The sequence below is a fragment of the Arvicola amphibius genome, chromosome 11, assembly GCF_903992535.2.
Source record: "Arvicola amphibius chromosome 11, mArvAmp1.2, whole genome shotgun sequence".
In the NCBI taxonomy this organism is placed as follows: Eukaryota; Metazoa; Chordata; class Mammalia; order Rodentia; family Cricetidae; genus Arvicola; species Arvicola amphibius.
Genome location: NC_052057.2, coordinates 73,124,031 through 73,146,447, shown reverse-complemented (window position 1 = coordinate 73,146,447; position 22,417 = coordinate 73,124,031). Strand labels below are relative to the sequence as shown.

The following is a 22,417-nucleotide window of genomic DNA, read 5'->3' as shown; positions in this document are numbered from 1 at the left end:
TGTCTATAGAATTCAAATGTTTGCATGCAGTGCTTTTATGTCACATTATTAATATCAATTATAAGGTGATGCAGAGATAGAAAGATGATATAGATAGATAGATGATAGATAGATAGATGATAGATAGACAGACAGACAGACACAGACAGACAGACAGACAGACAGAGATTGTTTCCAGAAGTTGCCAAGTCTGCATAATGGAATGCTCTCTTACCCTGTGTAAACATCGTGAGCAGATACTTCAGGAGAACTGGGTGTCTTCTTTCCTGAATAAATGTTGTCTACTTTAGCAGGAGACTTCACAATGTAAAGTTGGGAAAGAGTGAGTGTGGGTTTTATAACACACTGTCGCTGTATTCCCTGGGCATGTGGGGAGGTGGTTTCATTGTTCCATGCTTTGCTTAGACAGGTTATGTAGTAGATGCTTCCTGAATCTCTTTCAGGCATGCAGGCTTTGGAGAAAGCCTGTGAATAAGAACAGTGCGTATGCCCTGTCTTCTTGGAGAATGTAGAGGCACAAGAAGCTGTTACTTTACTCTCCACACTTTTAATAGCCATGATTTAGGGGTAGAAATTTCATTTTCTTAATCCTCCATTAGATGCCATTTTTCTAGCTAAATCACCACCAAGTATCATAGCAGTAATAATCTTGTTTGCAAAAAAATGTGAAAGAAGAAATGCCTTGTTTTGGTATTTTGATAGATTTTTGTCTCATATACACTTTGTTAACTTCCCTTATTTGTACATACATTGGGTAATTTCAGGCTCATTGGTAGATTTACTTGCTGTACACTGTTACTGAATGGAAAGGCTTACCTGCGCCCACTGGGTCCCTTGCTTGATGTTCTTGTTTTCTTCTTCCTTTGTAGAGATAAAGATTACCATTTAAGGACCTACAAATCTGTAGTCATGGCTAACAAACTGATAGACTGGTTAATTGCACAGGTAAGGAAGCAAACAGGTGTTGCTATGCTTTCTTCTTTTCCATTTACCTCTGAGTGTGTGAATTGGGAATTTTTAAAGAATTTATTGCTTGCCTTCAGGTGACATACTGTGATATTTCTTGCCTACATTCATACAGCTAGTATGAAACTGAGTTAGGATTTGAATCTGATTCCTGGGTTCTTGAATAACCTTTATGTTGGCTTGCTTTTCAAAAATAAGATGTTCTTATTTTTAACACATGAGCTGAGTTTCATCAAAACACAAACAAAATCTTCCATGCATAATTTGAGTATCAATGAATAATAACTATGTTCAGACACTAAGTGGTTTTGCATCCTTTTCTACTAATTTGTTTTAAAGTATCTGTTCACTAGTCCTCTCAAATGATTCTACTCCCCCATGTCATCTTTGCTGTTAGATCCCAGCTGGGCGTGGATAATTGAAGCTTTCGTGGCTACAAAGAGCAGAATGTGGTGTTGTTGCTATTGCCCAGCTTTGCAGGATCTTGACTCTGACAGTTGGTGCTGAGAAGTTTTGTGATTTGCTTATAAGTAGAACACATTACCATGCCTGTCACAAAAGTTTTTCAAATACAAACGTACTTAGTTTTTTACATGATAGGTCAACTAACAGATGCTTGGCTATAATCTGCTGACCAAAGGCAAGGCACTAAGAAATGCCGATGCTCCGTTGACTGCAGGTGCTGCCCTTGGCAGGGAGTTTGGTTGAATGCAGCTATTGCACATATTTGAGTCAGTTTCAGAAGCAGCCTTATTCTTTTGTTCGTATGAAAATATCTTTACTTTCCTTGTATAAATAGGTAATAAAACTAGATATTTAATCTTAAAATGCCAACATTTTTAAATATTTAAACTCAGTTTTAAATATATAAGATTTTTATTGTTTTAGTGTTGATTTCTAAACTTTTCAAGGCCACCTGTTTTTGTATTTCACTGAGCATAAACTTTTACATGAGAAGTTAATGTCTTAGAGTAATCAAATAATGAATTTAATAATACCCTGACTCACATGTCTAGGCTCTCCAGTGTGATACTTTCTTGCTAACATGTTTAAAGCACTGGGTGTGTCTTCTGTTCAGGAAGAGAATCCACCTAGAATTCTATTGTTTTAGAATTAATACAAACTCATACAACCTGGTATACAGGAGAAGACCAAGGAAAATGCATCAGAAGCAAAGCCTAATACCAAATCATCATTTACATTCTAACCCAGAAAGCCAGTCACCAACTTTACAGGGGGAAACATTTGTATTTTCTAAGGGTAAATATTAAAGAAAAATAGGTTATGTTTCAGAAAGTCCTACGCAAGCTGAAATAAAGTAACTTTTGTCACTGTTGTGTGGCAAAATTAATAAAAAATCTAGAGACAGAAATTGGGGTTCAACCTGAAGGTCAGAAAAGCAAAACACCCAGCTACTGGCTCTTACCTTTACCTGCGTCCAAAATGGCAATCCTGTCTCCAGGAATCTCAGAATGAGACTGTGTGGGAGAGCTGTCTCCTTCCATTTTATATTCCTCTCTAGTCCTGAGATTAAAGGCATGTGCCATTACTCCCTTGTTTCTATGGCAACCTAGTGTGGCTACTGGGATTAAAGGTGTGTGTCATCACTGCCTGGACTGTAAGGCTGACCAGTGCAGCTGTCTTACTCTCTGGTCTTCAGCCATGCTTTATTTATTCAAATACAAAGGAAATATCACTACACTGTGGTGTCTGTTGAAATCTCCCAGAACGTTAGCTCGAGCAATCAATATCTGATGCCAGCTGTGCTCAAACTGAGTGAGGCAAGCTTGGACATGCCACTCCATTTCTAGACTGGAGTGGTCTCAACTGCTTGTCTTGTTCTAGGATGGACATCATGTCCTCTTGCATCAGTCCCTGCAGCTTCAGAAGTCTGATATCGTGAAATGCGTACGTTTAAGGCAGACATTCTGATCTCTCATTGCTGTGCTTCAAAGTAGAGCATCACAGGCTGCCTTGGGAGAGGAAGACGTAGCAATAGGATGATAAGGGCACAAGCCACAGTGCTTACTATAGGGGGAAAGAGAGACAAAGTAGGCTCCATTTTCACCAAGACTTGGATAGACTTATTCTGCACATCAGTCTGTCCTGACTGGACTTGTACAGCTGTATTGGATCATTAAAGCTGGCTGCAGTACCACAGTCCTTATGCTGTTTTGAGGCATCGTTGGATGCTGTAGATGCCTGCAATGACTGATACTGTCTTAGAAAATGCAATGGCTCTTGTTCTCTTCTGAATACATTCTCAGCTTCCAGATTGATATTTTTATTATAGTGGCTTATGATCAAATGTTTCTAAAGCATCATATGATTTGCTTATGGGTCATGTGCAGGCACCATTTGTATTTTTAATTAAACAACACCTTGTTTCACCCCACCCAAACAAGTGTTTTGCACCTTTCTCCAATGCCTTCCAGATATGAGTAGACCCAAAAGGATTTTTTAAGGTTATAGGATCACTACAGTATTTCAGATTACATTTATACACTTTTCCTTTTGATGATTTATTAGTCTGGGAAATATAACATTTAAATAATTAAAACAGCTAAAGCTTTCAGAATAAGCTTAACACTTTAACTAGCTACTGAAATAAAACAAGTACAGAATAGTTCTTGCCGTCGAGAAGTTGTTGGTCATTTGGGTCATCCTTAGATCATCTTTAAAATTCTCAGCATCATCTTCCACAGAAATCCTTATGGATCCTCCAGCCAGACCCAGGACCTTTTTTTTTTTCTGTGCATCTAGTTCCCTGAGAGAATCAGTCCAATTAAGAATCTTAACTAAATTGTATAAGGATACTTACCTAGGTACCACTATATAAATGCCCAAATCCTTCATAAGATTCAAACTGTTGGAAGGCAGTAAAATGTTCTTCCTTTGAGAGTATTAACATGTGGTATCTCGAACTTGGTGTGATATTTAGAAATGAATAAATATGAATTTTCAAATGAATGCATAAAACTTTCAGACACCTGAATTGTTGAAGAAACAATGCCTGTTTCCAGGTACATATTCAGTTTGCTTTGGTGGCTAGCAGGGATACAGGTGTCACAGCCAGAGGTACAAGTTTCTCTTGGTGTTCTGTAGACAGGTAAAAGACGCTGTGTGTATCAGTGTTACACCAGTGAAGGTGAGTTCAGGCAATTGTAGGAAACTGGGCTAACTAAGGAAAGGGGGTAGGTTTAAAACTTTGGAAACTGAAGCTGTAGATGAATAAAACCAAGACTGAGAGATCTTGAAAATCCAACAAAATGTTATGCTTTGACTATTAAAGTTTTTATTATTAAAAAGACTCTCTTTAAATCTCTAGAACATAAAATTCCTATGTAGAACAGCTGAATTCTGCAGCAACTTATGTTAGAATGGCTCCGGAAGAAATATGTCAATCTAGATAAGCAATAAAGAAACACCAGAGTGGACTGTTGATAACAGAAATGAAATAGAAATGAGAGCCAGTTTGATAGAGTACCCAATTGCAAAGCAAAGGACTGGGGACAATTATGTAATGTGTGGGAAATGTTCACTAGACTGTACATCAGGTCCTGTCGCCTATTAACATGCACGGTGATTTATTTTTTCATTACCAGGGTGATTGCCATACCAGGGAAGAGGCAATGATATTTGCTGTCGGACTCTGTGACAATGGATTTATGCACCATGGTAGGGACTCATACCCTGCAAATTTACAGATGGGTTTTATTGTTTTGGGTCTTCTTGGAACATTGGAAGTATCTCAGTGCTCCACTAACGTCAAGGCAACATGTCTGGGTCTTGTCATTGGTCTCTGATGAGGCACCACATCTGCAATTGAATTTGTTAATGGTGGCATTTCTATGGCAAATGGCTGTTATCTACCAGTTTTTCTTGATTGTGTTGACTCTGGAAGAGCCATGCCAAGATATAAAAGTTTTATTTTTTTTAAAAAAATCTTATATCTCTTTGAATTCATTTTATATTAAATAAATGATCCTGTCTGAATATAGTGGAATGAAGAAAATAAGAAAATATATAGCTAATATTTTTGTTCATAGAGGAAAACATACTCAAAATGATCTTACAGAACTACGTTTCTAGAAATAAGCAAGATCTTTTTTGTCAACTAAAAAATCTCTTTCTTGCTTGATAATTTCACGCAGATCACTACGCATTAGTGTTTTAATTTCTCCATCTATCAAAGTAATGAGAGTTTCCCCCCTATGCTATTTTACATAATCCAGGCACCCAAACAATCTGTTTTTATTACTAACACAATGTGCTTCTCAGTTTATATTTGATTATAGCATTCACATCCATTTATCAACTATGTTCAGAAAGTTATCAACACTTGCATGAAAAGAGTATTGAGCACAAATTACAACCATTTTGGGAGCATCCTTTCTCATCATGTGCTTCTTGGAGAATTCTGTCCCATGTCCTCTTGTCTAGATCACAGTGAGTGCTAAAATAGAGAAATATCAGTCCCTAGAGAGCAAACTATTGATGGAAGAAATTAAAATATTTTAAGAAATTAAAACTATCAAATCAGACTGACACCCCTCAATTATTTTTCTCTTTAATCAAGAGCAACAGCAGGCAATGATTTGATGCAAGCATTTTTTGTGTGTGAATACTAAGTGATAGCAGGAGTTAAGGTGGCAGAGCCTTCTGCCTGGCCAGGCTTTTGGAGGAAATAGCATGTGATCCCTGGGATAATGATCAGATCATGGAGGCAAAAGTTAACTCAGTCCAAAGTGTTTTTCCTTTCTGTCATTCACTGTGGCTGTGTTAATTTTTATGGTGTGGGAGATGGCTTCATGTGTTATCATGGTTCCAGATGCTCTTCCATTCAGAGATCACCCATACACCCACATGGTTTTCTGGAACTCTGTAAAAACAAGGCAATAGAATAGTTGCCTCTCTGGATTGTTTGACATGTTTACATGCAGTACTTCAGTTTTAGTGAGGGTGCTGTGAAGATTCTTCCACCTCATTCTGCAGATGAGAAAACTAAAATGCAGAGAGTTTAGGTAACTTTCTAATTTTCACACTCAGAATTGGCCCCAGACCTGGACTGATTCATCACAAAGCTAAGTGCCCTGGGACCACAGCCTTCCTGTTACTGTGAGTCACCTTGTCCCAACAAGTACACTACAAGGTACTTATGACAAAGAATGAGAAACACAGGTTTCTCTTTTAAAGCATTTTAGCGGCTGTCAAGATCTTATTAAATGTACATCTTATTATCTGTATCTATCTGTAGTATAAACAAGGCTAGCAAAACAGATCAACATTTCTAGAAACTGTGGGGGAACTATTAACATTTATATGAAGAGAAAAAAATGACCTTAAAATAAGGTTATTTGAGAAGATTGTTTTGAAACAGAGAAGAGCTAGCAAGTCATGGAAACTAAAATCACATTTTACCCAGAAGACATATTTCTAGTTTGAAGTTTTGGAACAACTGTGACCCCTCACTGGGAGTTTACTCACACATACAGAGATACTATGCAACCCGTTCGAAGTTTCCTGTGGAGATGCATGACATTAAAAAACTTGTTTACAATGTTTTCTGAAAGTGGAAAATGCCTGTAAAAAGTTTAGATTGCATTGGGTTTAGGAGTTATTGTATTTTCTTTCTTAAATTTAGATTTTCTGTTTAGACAATGGAAGACTAAGAAATGCGAGAGTGGAAAGATGCATTTACTTTAAAATGCTAAGTCCTGTAGGTAACAGTAATGCACAGGGAAGGGTAGGTTACCAAAGGAATCTGTGGTGTATCTGTGCAGTTACTGTGCCCTGGGAGTCTAAAGCTGAGCACATCACTGGCAGGCATTCCCCGAGGGTGTGCTGGGGTGGAAAGTGAGCTCGAGACCCCAGTTCACTGAGATTATCTGACTCTCCATTTCTACAGTCCTTGAGAAAAGCGAATTCAAAGATGAGCCTCTACTTTTCCGCTTCTTTGCCGATGAGGAAATGGAAGGATCAAATATGAAACACAGGCTGATGAAGCATGACTTGAAAGTTGTGGAGAATGTCATAGCGAAGTCGCTATTGGTAAGTCGCTGTGCCTTGAGTCGCCTTCGGGTGTGGCGGTTAGCAGGCGAGCACACTGAGGCTTCCACTCTAGTTCACTGTAAAGATCTCCTTGTTCTTTATCAATAATGTCAGTGTCTTACATTTCAGATTAAATCCAATGAAGGCAGCTATGGCTTTGGGCTTGAAGACAAAAATAAAGTTCCAATCATAAAGTCAGTGGAAAAGGGGTCTAATGCTGAGGTAATGTAAATTAGCAGTTTGTCTTCATGCAGTACAGTGTCAAACTGAAATCCAACTTTGTGTGTTTATTGAAGGTTGTGTCTCTGAATGTTCATGTGCTTGTGTTCTGTCAAATAGCGTTGGATTGTGGCAGTTGAGACTGTGTCTCACTGATGAGGGCGTGGGGAGGTGGTAATGTTCCAGAGATCTACAGCTCCCAATTGCTGAGTCCCCAAGTGGCATGCTCTGTGACCTCAACCTCAGGATTTTCCCAATCATGAAATCCATCCTGGAACTCTGTGGGAGCTACATAGGGTGTGAGAGCTGTGCTATGTATGTCCGATAGTCATTCTGTTCAACTAAGGGTGGTGTCTTCTATCTCCTCTTCCTCTGTCTTCTCTGTGAATCTAATTTCCATCAGTAAAGCAAGCACTTTGACTTTCTCATTGGAGCGATGCTAACGGATGCTGTCTCACATCACTAGGCTTTTTAACAGTGCAATCTTCTCATCCCTGACTTTTTCAATGAGAAATAGTCACTTGATAATGGTTATATAATAGGTATCATTCTAGATTCTGGGAGCATAGACATATATAAAGCAGACCAAATTCCCTGTTCTGAGCTGGAATGACAGTTTAGTCTTTAACAGTTTTTCTTTACAAGATAAGGACCTGAGCTTGATAACCAAAACCCACATTTTAAAAAAACTGTACTCTGTGCACTTGTAATCCTGTGTTTGGGAGGTGGATGCAGGTGTCGCAGGTCAGCTGCCCTAGGCTGCGTGGGTAATACCAGGCCAATGAGAGACCTGTCTCAAGAAACAAGGTGACAAGGTGAATATCACTTAAGGAGCAACAACCATGTTTGCCTCGGAATGTGTCATGCAAGTACCCACATGTACACACATAAGAACTTTCTCCTCCCTTCCTCCCTTCTTCTATCTCTGTCCTCATGGAGATTACTTTCCATTGCTGTACCACAGGGATTCTGGATTCAAGACTCTTCACCCTGCTGCCTAGCTTGCAAGACACATAACCCCTAATCAAGCACCTCAGGATATGGGTCTTTAATAAAAATGTAAGAACTGCAGAAGTAGACCATATATAATTTTAAATCTCTTTACTAAAGTCAGTGGTACTCTGCATATGCTAATACTAAATGCCTTTTATTTCACCATTAAACAAAAGTGTGCAAGATAAAGCTTTCTATCCGGTACTCCAAGTGAAAGTATATTACCTTGGTCCATTTGTACTCTGTTAGTGTGCTGGACCACCAAGTGACTGGGGTTAGCAGTTCTATAGGGGATGGTACTTTTCCCAGGCTTTTTAGACGCTGCTCTTAGTGCACAGCTTCATCTTACACTATAATAGATAAAACGTTGTCTCCTCAAGTAGCTGCAGTCCAAAACAGCAGGAAATTTATGTGCAGTCTTGCTGGTTAAGAACATTGGGGCTAACTGCAAGGATGATGTCATCCTTATCCTTTTTCAGAATATTGCATTAGGGTTATCTCTGCCGTTGGATTCTAGGCCACTCCTTTCATTCCCCTGTAGTAGGCACACTCATGCTGATGTAGGCTGGAGAGACATAGTGGTTGTAGTCAATATAATCATATATTCAGGGGTTGAAATTTTCTGAGTTCAATAAATTTCTGAGTAAAGTAAATAAATATATACTTATGTACAATATGTATATTTAAACACATATGTTTATGTATAAAAACATGTAAAAGTAAATTAACCTGGAGTTTGCATGTTAAAGGACAAGGTTTTTTTTTTTAATTAAAATGTCTTACTTAAACACCAAGAATGAGTCACAGATGGGTAGAGTATGCATAGAGCTAGGGGAAGACTGATTTCAGCAAAGCTGCTCAATCCCATTCATAATGATGCCACAGATTATTATAACTGTTACTTCATTCATAGTTTTGTTATATAAAGTTGTATAATGTTATTGTATATGTGTGTTCTTGTGTCCAAATCTGTACATGCTAGCCTTCCCTTTTGTTTGGTTTGTAAAAACCTAAAATATTTATTAAATTATCATCCTAATTTTTCTTGCCATTTCTCCCTTAGATGGCCGGTATGGAAGTTGGGAAGAAGATCTTTGCTATTAATGGTGACCTGGTTTTCCTGAGACCTTTCTCTGAAGTCGATTGCTTTCTGAAGTCATGCTTAAACAGCAAAAAGCCTCTGCGCATCCTCGTGAGCACAAAGCCAAGGGAGTAAGTGATACAGTGATACATGGATGAATAAAATAGGAAGGATACCTACCAGGTAGTGATTTATCATCAGGATCCCCCGTCATAGAACATTCAGGAATGCAGCACAATGAATGCAGGTCTTTAGAGGCTAGAGGAAGCTGCGTGTCTATTGTAATAGGTGCTCACTCCTGAACTGCCTGGTGTTGGGAGCAATGATGTTTTTCTTTTCCTCCCCAAGCATGGCTGTTTTGGCTTATGTTGAGTTTGACTGAGAAAAAAAAAAACCAATCTAGTAGAACACCTGAAAGTCAGGAATAAAGAGCTACGTGCTTGGTTGTAGTAAATGTTGTGATTAGTAACAGTCTATAATATACTGCTCATATTCATAAAGTCAAATCTAGAAGGTCCACTATACATGTGTATACTTAGTAAGACACCTTTTCCTTTAAAACAAAACTGACCCAAAGCTCTGTTGAGCTCTCTGTCATCTATCTACGGAAGTAGAAAAACACTAATGTCTGTGTCCGTCTTTCATTTCTATGACAGAATAGCCGAGGTAACTTAAAGGGTAGAGGATTATTCTGACTCACGGTGGCTGAAGTTTCAGCCCATCACCACAAGAGGGCATGGTGTTGTGGATGCTCTGAAAGCAGAGACAGGGTGTAGGAACGGCCCCTTGACAAGACAGACCCTGCCAAGGCACACTTCCAGGGACCCACTCTCCCACGGGGTCCACGTCCAATAGGCCAGCAACTGTGAACTCACCCATGGGTCAGCCAAGGGATGAAACCAGTGCCCTCGTCTTCCAGTCACCTCTAGAGAATGCTGCCATCATATCTGAAACACCACAATATATTTATCGTGAACAATTCAAAAGTATAGATGTCTCGAGAGGAAAACATTTTCTTCAAATCTTACCACACATAAACATCCACTACTGTTTTGAAATCAGTTGCTGTTTATTCCAAGTATTGGTACATGTTACAGTTGTACATATATAGACTAGAGCCATGCTGTACCCACAACTCATAACTCCTTTAGTTAAAACTTTTGATGTACGTGTAGTTCATTGACGTTTCTTCTCTACTTTGTTTCTGTTAATGACCTCAGATTAGTCATGAACTGTTGCATTCGCTGGGTGAGATAACATGTATGTAGAGTGTTAGAACATGTGAATGAGCTATGTCAGAATTGCTAATTAAAAGTTGTTATCAGTAGAGCTGGGCAGTGGTGGCCCATGCCTTCAATCCCAGCACTCAGGAGGCAGAGGCACTCTGTGGATCAGAGGCCAGTCTGGTCTACAAGAGCTATTTCTAGGACAGGCTCCAAAGCTACAGAGAGACCCTGTCTCGAAAAACAAACAAACAAACAAACAAACAAAAACAAAAATCAAAACAAAAAAATTGTATCAGTAGTAACCAGCAACTTCATTAATTTTAAGATGAGGTCTTATTGACTTTAAATTTTATTTATTTATTTGGTTTTGTTTTTTTGAGACAGAGTTTCTTTGTCACTTTGGAGCCTGTTCTGGAAGTTGTTCTATAGTCCAGGTTGGCCTCGAACTCACAGAAATCCACTTGTCTCTGCCCCCCAAGGGCTAGGATTGAAGGCATGTGTCACCACTGCCCGGCTAAAATATTTTTATATGTAAAATATTACCCAGTACACATACATTCAGAAATAACTAGGCATATCATGTACACACCTTTCATGAGTCTCCAGTTCAGTGTAATGGGCTGGAGGCTTTCCAGTCCATCTCTTTGTGACAATGCTAAGTCATTAATGGGCATGGGTGGTTTAGCTCATAATACAGTGTACCCAGTGGCCTGAAGAATCAGTATAACTTGTTAATACAGTTTCTCCCAGAAAACCCTGGACTAGAGGGCAGCGAAGAACCACAGCAGTGTCTCCTTTCTACAAAAAATTACAGTTGACTTTTCCCTCTTTATCTAGCCCTGCCTAGGGTAAGGCTGTCTTAGTAGCCTATCACCTGACACATTTCAGGTGTTAAAAGGAAATAAAACATCTTAGGAAGTATACAGAGATATTGAGAACAATTATTAATAAATATAAGTATATGCCCTATGACCACTTGGTTTACCCCTACAGTAACTTATCGCTTACATAGACATCTCAATAATTGGAAGAGCACAGAGCCAATGGCATCAGAAATAAACAGATGGGAGCAAATCCTCAGCCATCAGAGTTTTGGTCCTGCGTCTTTCAGCCCTTCCCCAAGTGCTGCTGTGCAGTATCTCAAACCTGAGGTTCAAGCCTGCCTTGCATCTTTACCCTGTTATTTATCATTTCCTTGTCCTCCTTGCTGTGATGGCACAAGGTTCCTCTGCCATAGAGCTGTCAAGACACTGAGTCCTGGTTTGTCTAGGCTAGGTGAAGTATTTGATGCTTACTGCTGGTGTCAGATAGCATTGCATCAAGAGAATATTTTGTATTATATTAAAAAATAGCTTTAAAAGGCAGCATAAGTGCAAAGATCGGATGGCTAAGCATGTAAAGGCACTTGCTGCCAAACCTGGTGGCCTAAGCTCAATTCTCAGAAGCCACATTGTAGACGGAAAGAAATGACTCTTGAAAGTGATACTTTGACCTCCAGACACATGCATGCACACATGCCTATGTGCACACACACATACACAGAGAATAAATACTTGAACAAAGTTTAAAAAGATTGTACACTCATGTTTTCTTTCAATGTATTTGAAATGTTAAACTTTCCCCTAATAGTATCCCTGTATTGAGTCCTATAGACTACTCACATATAATAAAGAAAGAAATTATTATTTCTATTTTAGAGACAATATAGCCATAACAACTACACAAATTTATGTACAGGAAGAACAGGAAGAATGGAATATAGCACATTGCGATATTGACAAAGTATAAATAAGCGAGAGTGGCATTTGATGTGGGAAATCTTGGAAGTCATGTTATTAATTGGCATGTATATGTTCTTTAGACAGTTACGCTGATTTCCATTGAGGAGAATGTCTTATAAAGTAAAATTCTCATGACTGCATAGTTGAGGAGATGCTTTGTACACTGAGGTCTGTGTCCTGGCATCCCAATCCAGTCTACTTGTTAAACGCTGGTAAATACTCAGCCCCGACTGTGAGGAACAGGCATGTGCCCAGAGATGCTTCAGTTTGCCTTGACAAGCAATAGCATTACAGTCGTCTGCTTATAGGTGACACCACAAAGGTACTCCCATCTTAATGTTTCCGTTTGAAAATGAGCATCTCAACCACATAGATTGCTGGTTTTCCCTTCATTCTAGATGTCTGATCTGTAGAGAGCTGGAAGCTATTTGAAAGCTTTGACACATTCAAAGTGCTTATAATGATCTATTTATTATGTGTTCACTGAAATGTCCCTGCCTGATGAGGCTGAGCTCATCATTTTTCTTGTCAGTCTGTGACAAGTCGCTGACATGAGCAACTGAAGGTAGGAAGGCTCTGTTTCAGCTCATGGTTTCCAAGGATTCAGGTCACCGTTGCTTGGCTCCATGTGCTAGGCCAGAACGTGATGGTGGGGTGGGGGGAGCAAAGAAATTTCTCCACCTGATGGGACACTGGAAACGGAGAAATGGAAAGGCAGGAAATAGTCAGGAGGAGATACAGCACCCAATAACACACCTTCGTGGTTCTGGTTATCCTCTTAGGCCCCATCTTCTACTTTCCCAGTAATCCATAACAGTATGAGTTCATCAGGGTACCCACCATCAGTTTGGCCAGTGCTCTCAGATCTTCTCTCTTCTTCATCAAGTTCCCAGGCCAGGAGTCTGTTGAGGACTTTTCCCATTCAACCATCACCAGGGCATTCCCAACCATTGGCAGTGTCTTATGATTCCCTTGACATTTTCCTCCATAAACTAGCTGGAGGATAGCAGTCACAGCCCAGGTTTTTCTCCTGCATGAATTTTCTGCTCTAACGGGACAGGTAACTTGTCAGAGAGTTCATCAAGTAAAGTAGTTCCAGCTGCTTTTTACTGCGGCAAAGGCAGATCACCTGCGATGCTCGCCGGAGCGAGTAATTAGTTCTCACTTATATAAAGAGGAATGGGAGGTGGCATCGAGGTAGGGCTATCTTCCTGCTCTCCAATCCATTCATTTTGTCTTAAACAGCAGTGGCTTTCCCCTACCTTGGGCCTTAGAGGCAATCTGAGAGAGGCATCATTGGATCAGGCCCAGAGAGTTTGAGGCCTCAGGAAGAACTGCATGGAAGCTTTGATTGGGTTACTCATATTTTCTTAAATTGGTATTTCGTAATTTAAGTTGTATCCTGTTTGGAGGAGAAAAGACAAAAATAGGAGAAGTAAATACAACAGGACTTTCTTTTGATTCCAGCTGTGTTTTACACTTGATAACATCAAGGAATTTCTCTGAAAGGCTTTGCAGTAGCTAATTTCACATATTTATTTTCTACCAGAAATAGAACATGCCTCTTGTATAATTTTATTAATTATTATAATAGGCAATGTAGTTTTCCCATTGGAAAAACATGATCATGTTTTTATTAGAGTTTAATCATGTTTAATTAGAGGAATTCTGAATTTTTTTTCCTAAAATAAATTTCATGGTGTTGTGTACAGATTTTGTTTAAAAAGTACAATAATCTTGAAGAGTGGAAGTCAACTTCACATATGAGTAATCTAGTGTCCTGCATTGTTGGGAGGTGATGAAATGTAAAACTTGACTTCTAATTGTTGGTGGACGGCCCAGCCCTCTGTAAGTTCTGCCACCCCTGAGCAGGAGGGTCTGGCTTGCACAAGGAAGCCAGCAGAGGAGAGGCAGGAAGGAAGCCTATAATGGCATTGCTCTGTGGTCTCTGCTTCAGTTCCTGCCTTGGCCTTTGCCATGGCTTCCCTTGGTGACTGACAGTGACCTGTAAGATAAAAGAAATTCCCCCCTCTAACTTGCTTTTAGTCTTGTTTTTATTCCAGCAACAGAAACTAGGCAGGATAGAAGCTGTCGCCGCTTTAATCCCCACCTACAAACTACAATATCAGTTTCTGACAGTCATAACCTCCAACAGTTTCTGTGGCACTTTTTGTAACAGAGAATTTAAGGAGCTTGTCCAACCCAAGTTTACCCAGTTACCAAGTACAGAACAAGGTCTCAGGGCTAGTTTAGCGGTCCCCATTATCTGTTGTTTTCCTTTTTATTTATTTTTTGTTTTGTTTTGTTTTGTTTTTCAAAACAGGGTTTTTTTTTTTTTTTTCTCTGTAGCTTTGGAGTCTGTCCTAGAACTAGTTCTTGTAGATCAGGCTGGACTCGAACTCACAGAGATCCGCCTACCTCTGCCTCCCAAGTGCTGGGATTAAAGGCGTGTGCCGCTACCACTGCTGTGGATGCATGTGCAGAAGAATTTGCCCAGTGTGGAGGCTGTATGGCCTCCATGCTGTGTACACACCTTATGTTGGGGAAAGGACAGTGCTGTCTCCAAGGGCTTCTCGCTCAGTGGCATTCTCCAGTATTCCAGTTCTCTCCTGCATGAACCCAGTAGCGGGCTCCCTTCTCACGCCCCTGAAATAGGAGACTTCAGCTGGGAAAGAATAAGAGATGAAGCAGTGGGTGGTTCAGCTAGAACCTGTGGGGAAGCTGGAATACTGTCTAGCGAGGATCAGCCTGAGCAACACATAGACTGGATTTCTCTTGTTTTCCTCTCTGTACCTTCCCCAGAGTAGACATTTCTGGAGGGCAGGGGCACTTCCTCAGAAGTCTCCATCACCGAATCTTATCTGATACAAGTAGATGAATAAGATGCAGAAAGATGCAGAGGAGATTTAATGCCCAGGGAGTTAAAAAGTCCAGTATGGGAGTGGTTAAAGCACCGCTGGTGCTCCCTGGTGAGGAAGTCCCTGCAGTTGGAGCTGATGTAGCTGGAGCAGCCCACTACCACCTATTGTTCTATGCATCCTGTTTTGGGGGCCTTGAGCGGGGCCCATCTGGAGTCTACCCCCACCACTGCATTTACATCCTGTGAGAGCCCTGAGCTGTCTCAGTTGGAGTGGCCACTACAGTGCTCTGTTCCAGGGCCGGTGCTGTTGGTCATTCTCTCCCAAGGCTAAATGCTTGCTTTCTTTCTTTCTTCCTTTCTTTCTTTCTTTCTTTCTTTCTTTCTTTCTTTCTTTCTTTCTTTCTTTCTTTCTTTTCTTTCTTCCTTCCTTTCTTCCTTCCTCCCTCTCTTTCTCTTTCTCTCCCTCCCTCCCTCCCCCCTCCCTCTTTCTTCTTAAAACAATCTTTTCTCATTTTACCTACTAATCCCAATTCCTTTTCCGGCCCCTCCTCCCGCTCACTGAGATCCCAGGATGTATGTGCATTGCTAGACAAAGCTCAGGTACAGATGGCTGTTGTTAGAACCTATTGTGGTGTTTACAGTTGTCTGATCTTATTTTCTGGTTACATTTAGGACAGTTAAAATCCCAGATTCTGCAGACGGGCTGGGTTTCCAGATCAGAGGCTTTGGCCCTTCCGTGGTGCACGCGGTGGGAAGAGGTGAGACATCCCCCGCCCCCTGATGTGGGAAACTGCTGTCAAGTGCTTTGGCTATTCCCTGTCCAACCAAAATGTGTTTAGAGTATGCATCACCATGGTGTCAGGAATTGTCTCCTCTCAGTCTGGTAACTCGGTGAAAGTGCTTTCTGGAAATAATAGGCTAAAGTGTAAAACCTCAAATCTCAGACTGGGTGTGGCCACTCACATCTGAGTTTCTCACACTCAGGAAAGCCAGTGCAGAAGGATTACGGCAGAATTGAGTCAGGCTTGGGACAGAGAGAGGCTTTGCTCAGGAAGAGGGCTTAGTAGGTGACGTCCGTGTCCCATACACATGAGGTTGTGAGTTCAGGCCTCTAACACCCACACTAAAAGCAAAATGCAAAAAAAGACTTTCGTGTGCCAGCCCTGAGGAGGGAGAGACTGGCTTGCTGGCTGACTAGTACAGTCCAGTGGCAGATCTCAGGTTCAAGAGAGACCTGGCTCAAAAACTGAGGTAAAGCAATGAAGGAAAGATGCCTGGTATCAACCATTGGCCTCCACACACACATGCTTATGTACACACACACACACACACACACACACACACACACACACACTCGAATAAATAATTAAACAATTCCATAGGACCCCCAAATTCTTAACTATTGTTATTATTTTTACCAATTTGATTGAAGAATAACAACCCAAACATGATTTTTTACGTACTTCAGTTTAAATTCATGATGATTTTTAAGGTTATCTATTTATATTTTCCTTAGCAGCAAATAAATGTTGATATTTTAGTCAATAATTTAAAAATGTGCGGTTTCAGGCTTTGTGGAGAGTCCTGTGGGCTTGCCACCCAGTTGCTATATGTTTTCTTCAATTTCCTTCCTTTGAGTCTGCAATGAATCTCACCATGAGATTCATTCTAAATCAAATAATTGTAGTGACTCAAAGCCTGTTTGTATTTTACTTTACTTCTTTGAAAGGCAAATACATAGCCCAAAGCTCATATGATATGTATTTTTATTTCATCTTGACACCAGTAAAGGGAGTAGAGATTTCCCAGTGCTGCACATAATGAGCTTGGCTGCTGGAGCAAGAAGGGCCTTTGTGAGCTGAGAAGTCTGGCGCTTGTGGAGTAAGGGGGAGGTGGCTGTTTGCAGGGCTGGAAAAAGTAAGCTATCATAATGTGATCATTCAAACATGACGAGAAACAGTTTGAAAGGGTGTTGCTATCAGAACCAATTAATTTTATATTACAAAATTAATGTGTGTATTAAAAAATAAATCTTCTTTCAAAAAAGTACCTTTTTACTTAGTTTTCCACAGTGGACATTTAAAGCAAATAGCCCTTCAATTCTGCAGGGCAGTAGTATGCCCAGCTGTCGCATAGCGCTTCTGTTTAGTTAACCTGTAACGTTTGTCCCATGCTTGAGGACAGTCCCTGCAAGCTGAATGTGTATAGCTGTGACCACCATTACGGTCTTTTGAGTGGGTGGCGACTGTGTTCATGAGCTTTGTTTCTTAAATAGAAAAGGTGGGGTGGGGTGGACTCTGTCTTTCCTCTCAGACTCCCTCACTCCGTGGTGTTCATTATCAAACAAATTCTGCTATGAGAAAAGGTCATTGCAGTACTTCTTGGCAGTATTGCTGCCTCCAGGCCACTAGAGTTCAGCCTTGGATCAATCTAAGCACTCTCTTAGCTCTTTCTTCAGAATAGCTAAGGAAAACAAAACCAAAAGGAAACAACACACCACAAATCAAGTCAGCGATTTTCCAGTTACAGAGGCTGTGTTCCAGACTTACCGTCTTTGCCAAACTAGGCCATTCCCTGCACTCAGCCATCTTCGTATGAGTTTATGCTCTGCTGGCTCTCTCCCCTTCTCACTCCTGACTCCCATGATGCGCTTCTTCATCACCTCACTGACAGACTCAGACTCCAACGCATGTTCCTCAGCATCCTCTAAACATAAAGTCCAGACTTCAGTGTCTTCACACGAGGCAGCGGGATTCCTGGGAGAAGTGGGTCGCTCTGTGACTTACCCCAGTCTGTCTCATCTGCACCCCAGCCCCAATTCTTAGCTGACACCCCCACCACCCCTACTAACTTTAAGCTTACACATAGACAGAACTGCTGGTATGTCCAGGTAGCCAGTTGATCTTAGGAGGGATCAAACAGAGACTAAAGGTATATTCCTAAGTATATAAATTTTAAAAGCATCTTTATGATTCCTTTATGGTTGAATTGCTTGCAATGGAAATCTTTTCTACTATATGGTAAGTTTTATGGACACTAGTATAATACGTGTGTGTGTGTGTGTGTGTGTGTGTGTGTGTATGTGTGTGTGTGTATGTGTGTGTGTGTATAAAATTCATTAATAGTATTTATTGGTGTTAATTTGTTCTGACACTAATATCAGTGGTTAGAAAATTTTAAACCACCAGTTAGGACATGCTACTTACATAGTTACATAGGTGCATTTACACAGGTACAGATTGTTTACCTGTGCACATAAAGTGACCAGACAATTGATAACTGCTTAGTTCCTTTGTCCATGTGTTCCTTGGTTCTCAAACTCTCATTTATCTTAGAGCAGCCAGTCATAATAGCTAATTGGCTCAATGTTTTCTTTAAGAATTACTTTTTAAGAGTACGGAGATGATTCATTTGACACGCTTGCACCATTTTTTGGACCTGAGTTTGAATCTCCAGCACTTCCATAAAAACACCAATACAGAGTGCACAGCTATGTAGAAACTGGATTCCTGGGACTTGCTAGTCAGCCAGCCTAGCTAATAATTTAGCTCCAGGATGGGTGGGGAAGTCTGACTCAAAAAACCAAAGCGAATGGTAATCTAGGAAGTGTTTGTTGTTGACCTCTGGTCTGTGCATGCAAACACACACATGTTAACATGCACACATGAGCACATACGCTGATGCATGTACAGCCATACATTTTTGTACAGTCATATGAACATGCACACCAGTGTACACACAGAAAAAATGTAGGATTTTTAAAGAATTTATTTTTATATGTGCATTAAATTGCTGGTGTTTGTAAAACAAAAATAACATTATTTCAGTACTTATGGATTTTGAAATAAAGTTTATGCTTCTGGTCTTTTACTTTTTTACTATATAGAAAGTTAGATTGACTAGACCTTTGAAAAGGAAACATCTGATTAGCAATATGAAGGTCACTACGCAATATTCCTTCAAAATTCTCCTTGTGGAGGCAGTAGAATATTTTAATTGTGTTCTAGATCATGGGTAAAGAACCGGAAAGACTGAGAGAGCATTGTTATCTGAACCATTATCAGGAACATTTTAAGGAGCTTTGATATATTTAAAATTGCTTCCATTGTGCTATATCTGAAACAGGTAAATCTTTTTGCTGATTTTTGATTTTGACAGTTTTCCCCATTTATATTTAAAGGTACTGTGGCCGCAGCAGCTGGTCTTCACCCAGGGCAGTGTATTATCAAAGTTAATGGAATCAATGTCAGCAAAGAGACACACGCCAGTGTCATCGCACACGTTACAGCCTGCCGGAAGTACAGGCGGCCAATGAAGGTACACATAAGATTAGATTTAACTGAAAACTTTCAGGTAATAATTAGGGGACGGCATAGGCTAATGTGTGAATAGCGTTTGGTTTCCAATTTAAGCACAGCACTGTGACTCTCATTATGACTGCTCTATTTGATACTAATGTTTAATCCTACCTAGTATTGGCTATACTTAAGTAGTTGTATTTTATCATTACATTTTATTCTTGTATCATCATTATTTGTATAAAAACTTGTTCCGAGGCACTTCCTTTCTTCCTTCTGTTCCTCCCTTTCAAATCCCATTGTTTCCAGAGCTTGAACCCAGGGCGACATGCATACTAGACAACTGTCTGCCACCGAGCTCCTCCCTCAGCCCTTATTTTTGATAAGGGTTTATTAATGTTAACTCTACAATTATGAAATGTTCTCATGAGATACTTTAGATTATATACTGGTCAAGATTGTACAATATACTCTTCATAACAAATCTTCTATGGAAAAGTATAGACTGTGGATTTTATATACTCAATGGTTAATTTTTTGATATAGTTATTTAGGCAACTGGATTTAGTTTTAAAAGAAAATACCAGCATGCACTTGCCAGTGTTTAAATTTTTAAGTGTTATGCTTTGATCTGCTAAATATCATCAGAACCTAATATAAGCAGGTTCTACTGTTGTCTGAATAGAAAGTGAATAGTGGCCTGGTAGTCTCAGGTTGTCCACTAGAGGCAGAGACACCTCTTTACTGGAGGAAGGTCATGTGTTTTTCTTACTCCATGTGATCAGGTTCTCTTGCTTTGGTGACTATAACAGTGCCCACACCGGGAGAATGAGTGACTGCTTGTCCTGAAGCTAGGACTGATATTCTGTAAGGCACCGACTCCATAGGGAAAGAGCTGATTTATTTTGCTTACTGTTAAGGTCAGAAGTGGAATAGAAGCTTAGAAATGATGCATAGTCCCATAGGTTATTCTGAATGATGGCAGTTCAGTAAACACTTGTTGAACTGTACAATTGAATGTGACCTCCACCCCCAGACTCTTCTGAGATAATCAAGAAGCCTTCCTCCTCTCTTAGGATTTTACTAAGTAAACAAACTGGTTCACTTAACTTTTACTCCTTTCCTCTTGCCAATTATCTCCCTGGAGATGTCTTGATCAGGAAATCATTAAGAGAAACAATGGATTCACTGAGTGCTATGCACTGTCAGGGACCCATTGCCATGTAACAGAGGACCCCCAAGCCAGGTGACTTAGGACCACATTGTCTTTCTCCAACTTTGAATGGAGGGTGGTTCTTTTGAAAGCTGCTGATGTACCTATGGTCTTCAGGACCCTGACAGGGTACCCAGATCCTCTCTTCATAGCCCCCAGATGTGTGTGCCAAGCTGTCCTGAGTTCTTGTCTGTGGATCTTTTGTAGGAATTTTCTTTGTGAATAGTACCAACACACCAGGAGTGAGTGTTAGCAACCATAGACTTCTACCTGGGTGATGCTTGCAACTAAACCCCTGAACAAATTGAGTCATAGGCAAGGTCAGGGTAAGGAGGACCTAAAAGAAGGCATAGATATTATGGATGTGGTTCTTCACAGATACAAGAATGATCAAGTCAGCTAGTGTGTGTGTGTACGCGCGTGTGTGCGCGCATGCACGCATGCTAGAGATTGAGCCTAGAGCCTTGTAAATGTTAAGCATGTACCCACTTTTGAATTCCACAACATCTACAACCCTTAGCTCTCATTTTAGTGACTTAGAGCAACACACTAAATAAGCATAGTTGTAGAGCTGATCCAAGGAAAAACAGGTGCTATACATTATATTATACTTCAACAATTCAGCTCAATTTGATTTATCATCTTATTTATAAACCTTAAAGCCATGTAACCCTTGAAGTGTTTGTTTGGAAATCATTTCATTTGTCTTGTTTCTCTAAATAAGATTACAATTGCTGTTTCAAATAAAATATGGGATGAATTATGAACTAGGTAAAAAGGATGTAACATGACTTGGAAATTCAGTACGAAATAGATGCTCTTCCAATTTTCATATTGGTTTGATTCATAATACCATTAATGTATTAAAACACAGTGACTGTTAGGATCTTAAAATGGTGTGCATAATTATAGGTAATTTGTGCAGCAAATAATTGCCCATTAGCATTTGTTTATTTTAAGGTATAACGTATAACTCATTTAAAGATATACTTGAGATATTTAAATAAGACATTTGAAAACTATATCCCATTTTTTTAAAAAATGTATTTTAGGATATATATATAAAGTATATCTTCTGAAGGTAATTTAAGCTAGAAACAGTCAGAGCATTAAATTGTCATTGGATGTCCATTCTGATGTTTTATTTCTTTTTCAAAATTTATTACTGTTCAGCTAGAAAAATCAACAAGCTAGATGGTCAAGCTTCTTTCTCAAGCAGGGTTATGAAGCTAATATGCATCCTGGTATCTAGCTCTGAGAGTTCTTCCCTCCCTCACTTCCAGCAAGATTCCATACAGTGGGTTTATGATAGTCTTGAAAGTGCTCATGAAGACCTGCACAAGTCCCACTTGAAGCCCTCTGGAGACGAGGCAGGGGAAGCTTTCGACTGCAAAGTAGAAGGTGGGTTGCTTTTCTTCCTTTCCTCATGTGCTTACTCTCGTCTTTTTCATAGTGCCTGTCTCTGTCTCTGCTCCCAAGTACTTCCAAGTCTTGTATTTCTAGGCTGTGGCTATTGTCAAATTTATATGTCATTGCATGCATGGAAGTAGAAATGGATAGTGGTTGACATGTGATGCTATGGTTTTTTTTTTTGAGGTAGGGTTTCACCTACTATATGGTCCAGTCTGGTCCAGAATATGTGATATCCTGCCTTTGCCTCCTAAATGATGGGATTAAAGCTGAGCATCACAGGCTTTGCAGCAGGTTCCTTTGCAGGATTTTCCTAGAT

General features: G+C 40.0%; 1 protein-coding gene across 2 annotated transcripts in view; it reads left to right on the top strand.

The window, feature by feature from the left end:
- Prex2 (phosphatidylinositol-3,4,5-trisphosphate dependent Rac exchange factor 2) overlaps nucleotides 1-22,417 on the top strand; it is a 274,501-nt gene that overhangs the window by 115,473 nt on the left and 136,611 nt on the right. The window contains exons 14-22 of one of the 2 annotated variants that reach the window (XM_038347373.2): nucleotides 870-945; nucleotides 2,812-2,874; nucleotides 4,572-4,644; nucleotides 6,875-7,017; nucleotides 7,147-7,239; nucleotides 9,293-9,441; nucleotides 15,850-15,935; nucleotides 19,358-19,494; nucleotides 21,972-22,089. In XM_038347373.2, the coding sequence (XP_038203301.1) occupies nucleotides 870-945; nucleotides 2,812-2,874; nucleotides 4,572-4,644; nucleotides 6,875-7,017; nucleotides 7,147-7,239; nucleotides 9,293-9,441; nucleotides 15,850-15,935; nucleotides 19,358-19,494; nucleotides 21,972-22,089 (938 nt within the window). The remainder of the gene's footprint in view (nucleotides 1-869; nucleotides 946-2,811; nucleotides 2,875-4,571; nucleotides 4,645-6,874; nucleotides 7,018-7,146; nucleotides 7,240-9,292; nucleotides 9,442-15,849; nucleotides 15,936-19,357; nucleotides 19,495-21,971; nucleotides 22,090-22,417) is intronic. The other variant, XM_038347374.2, reaches the window with a different exon arrangement.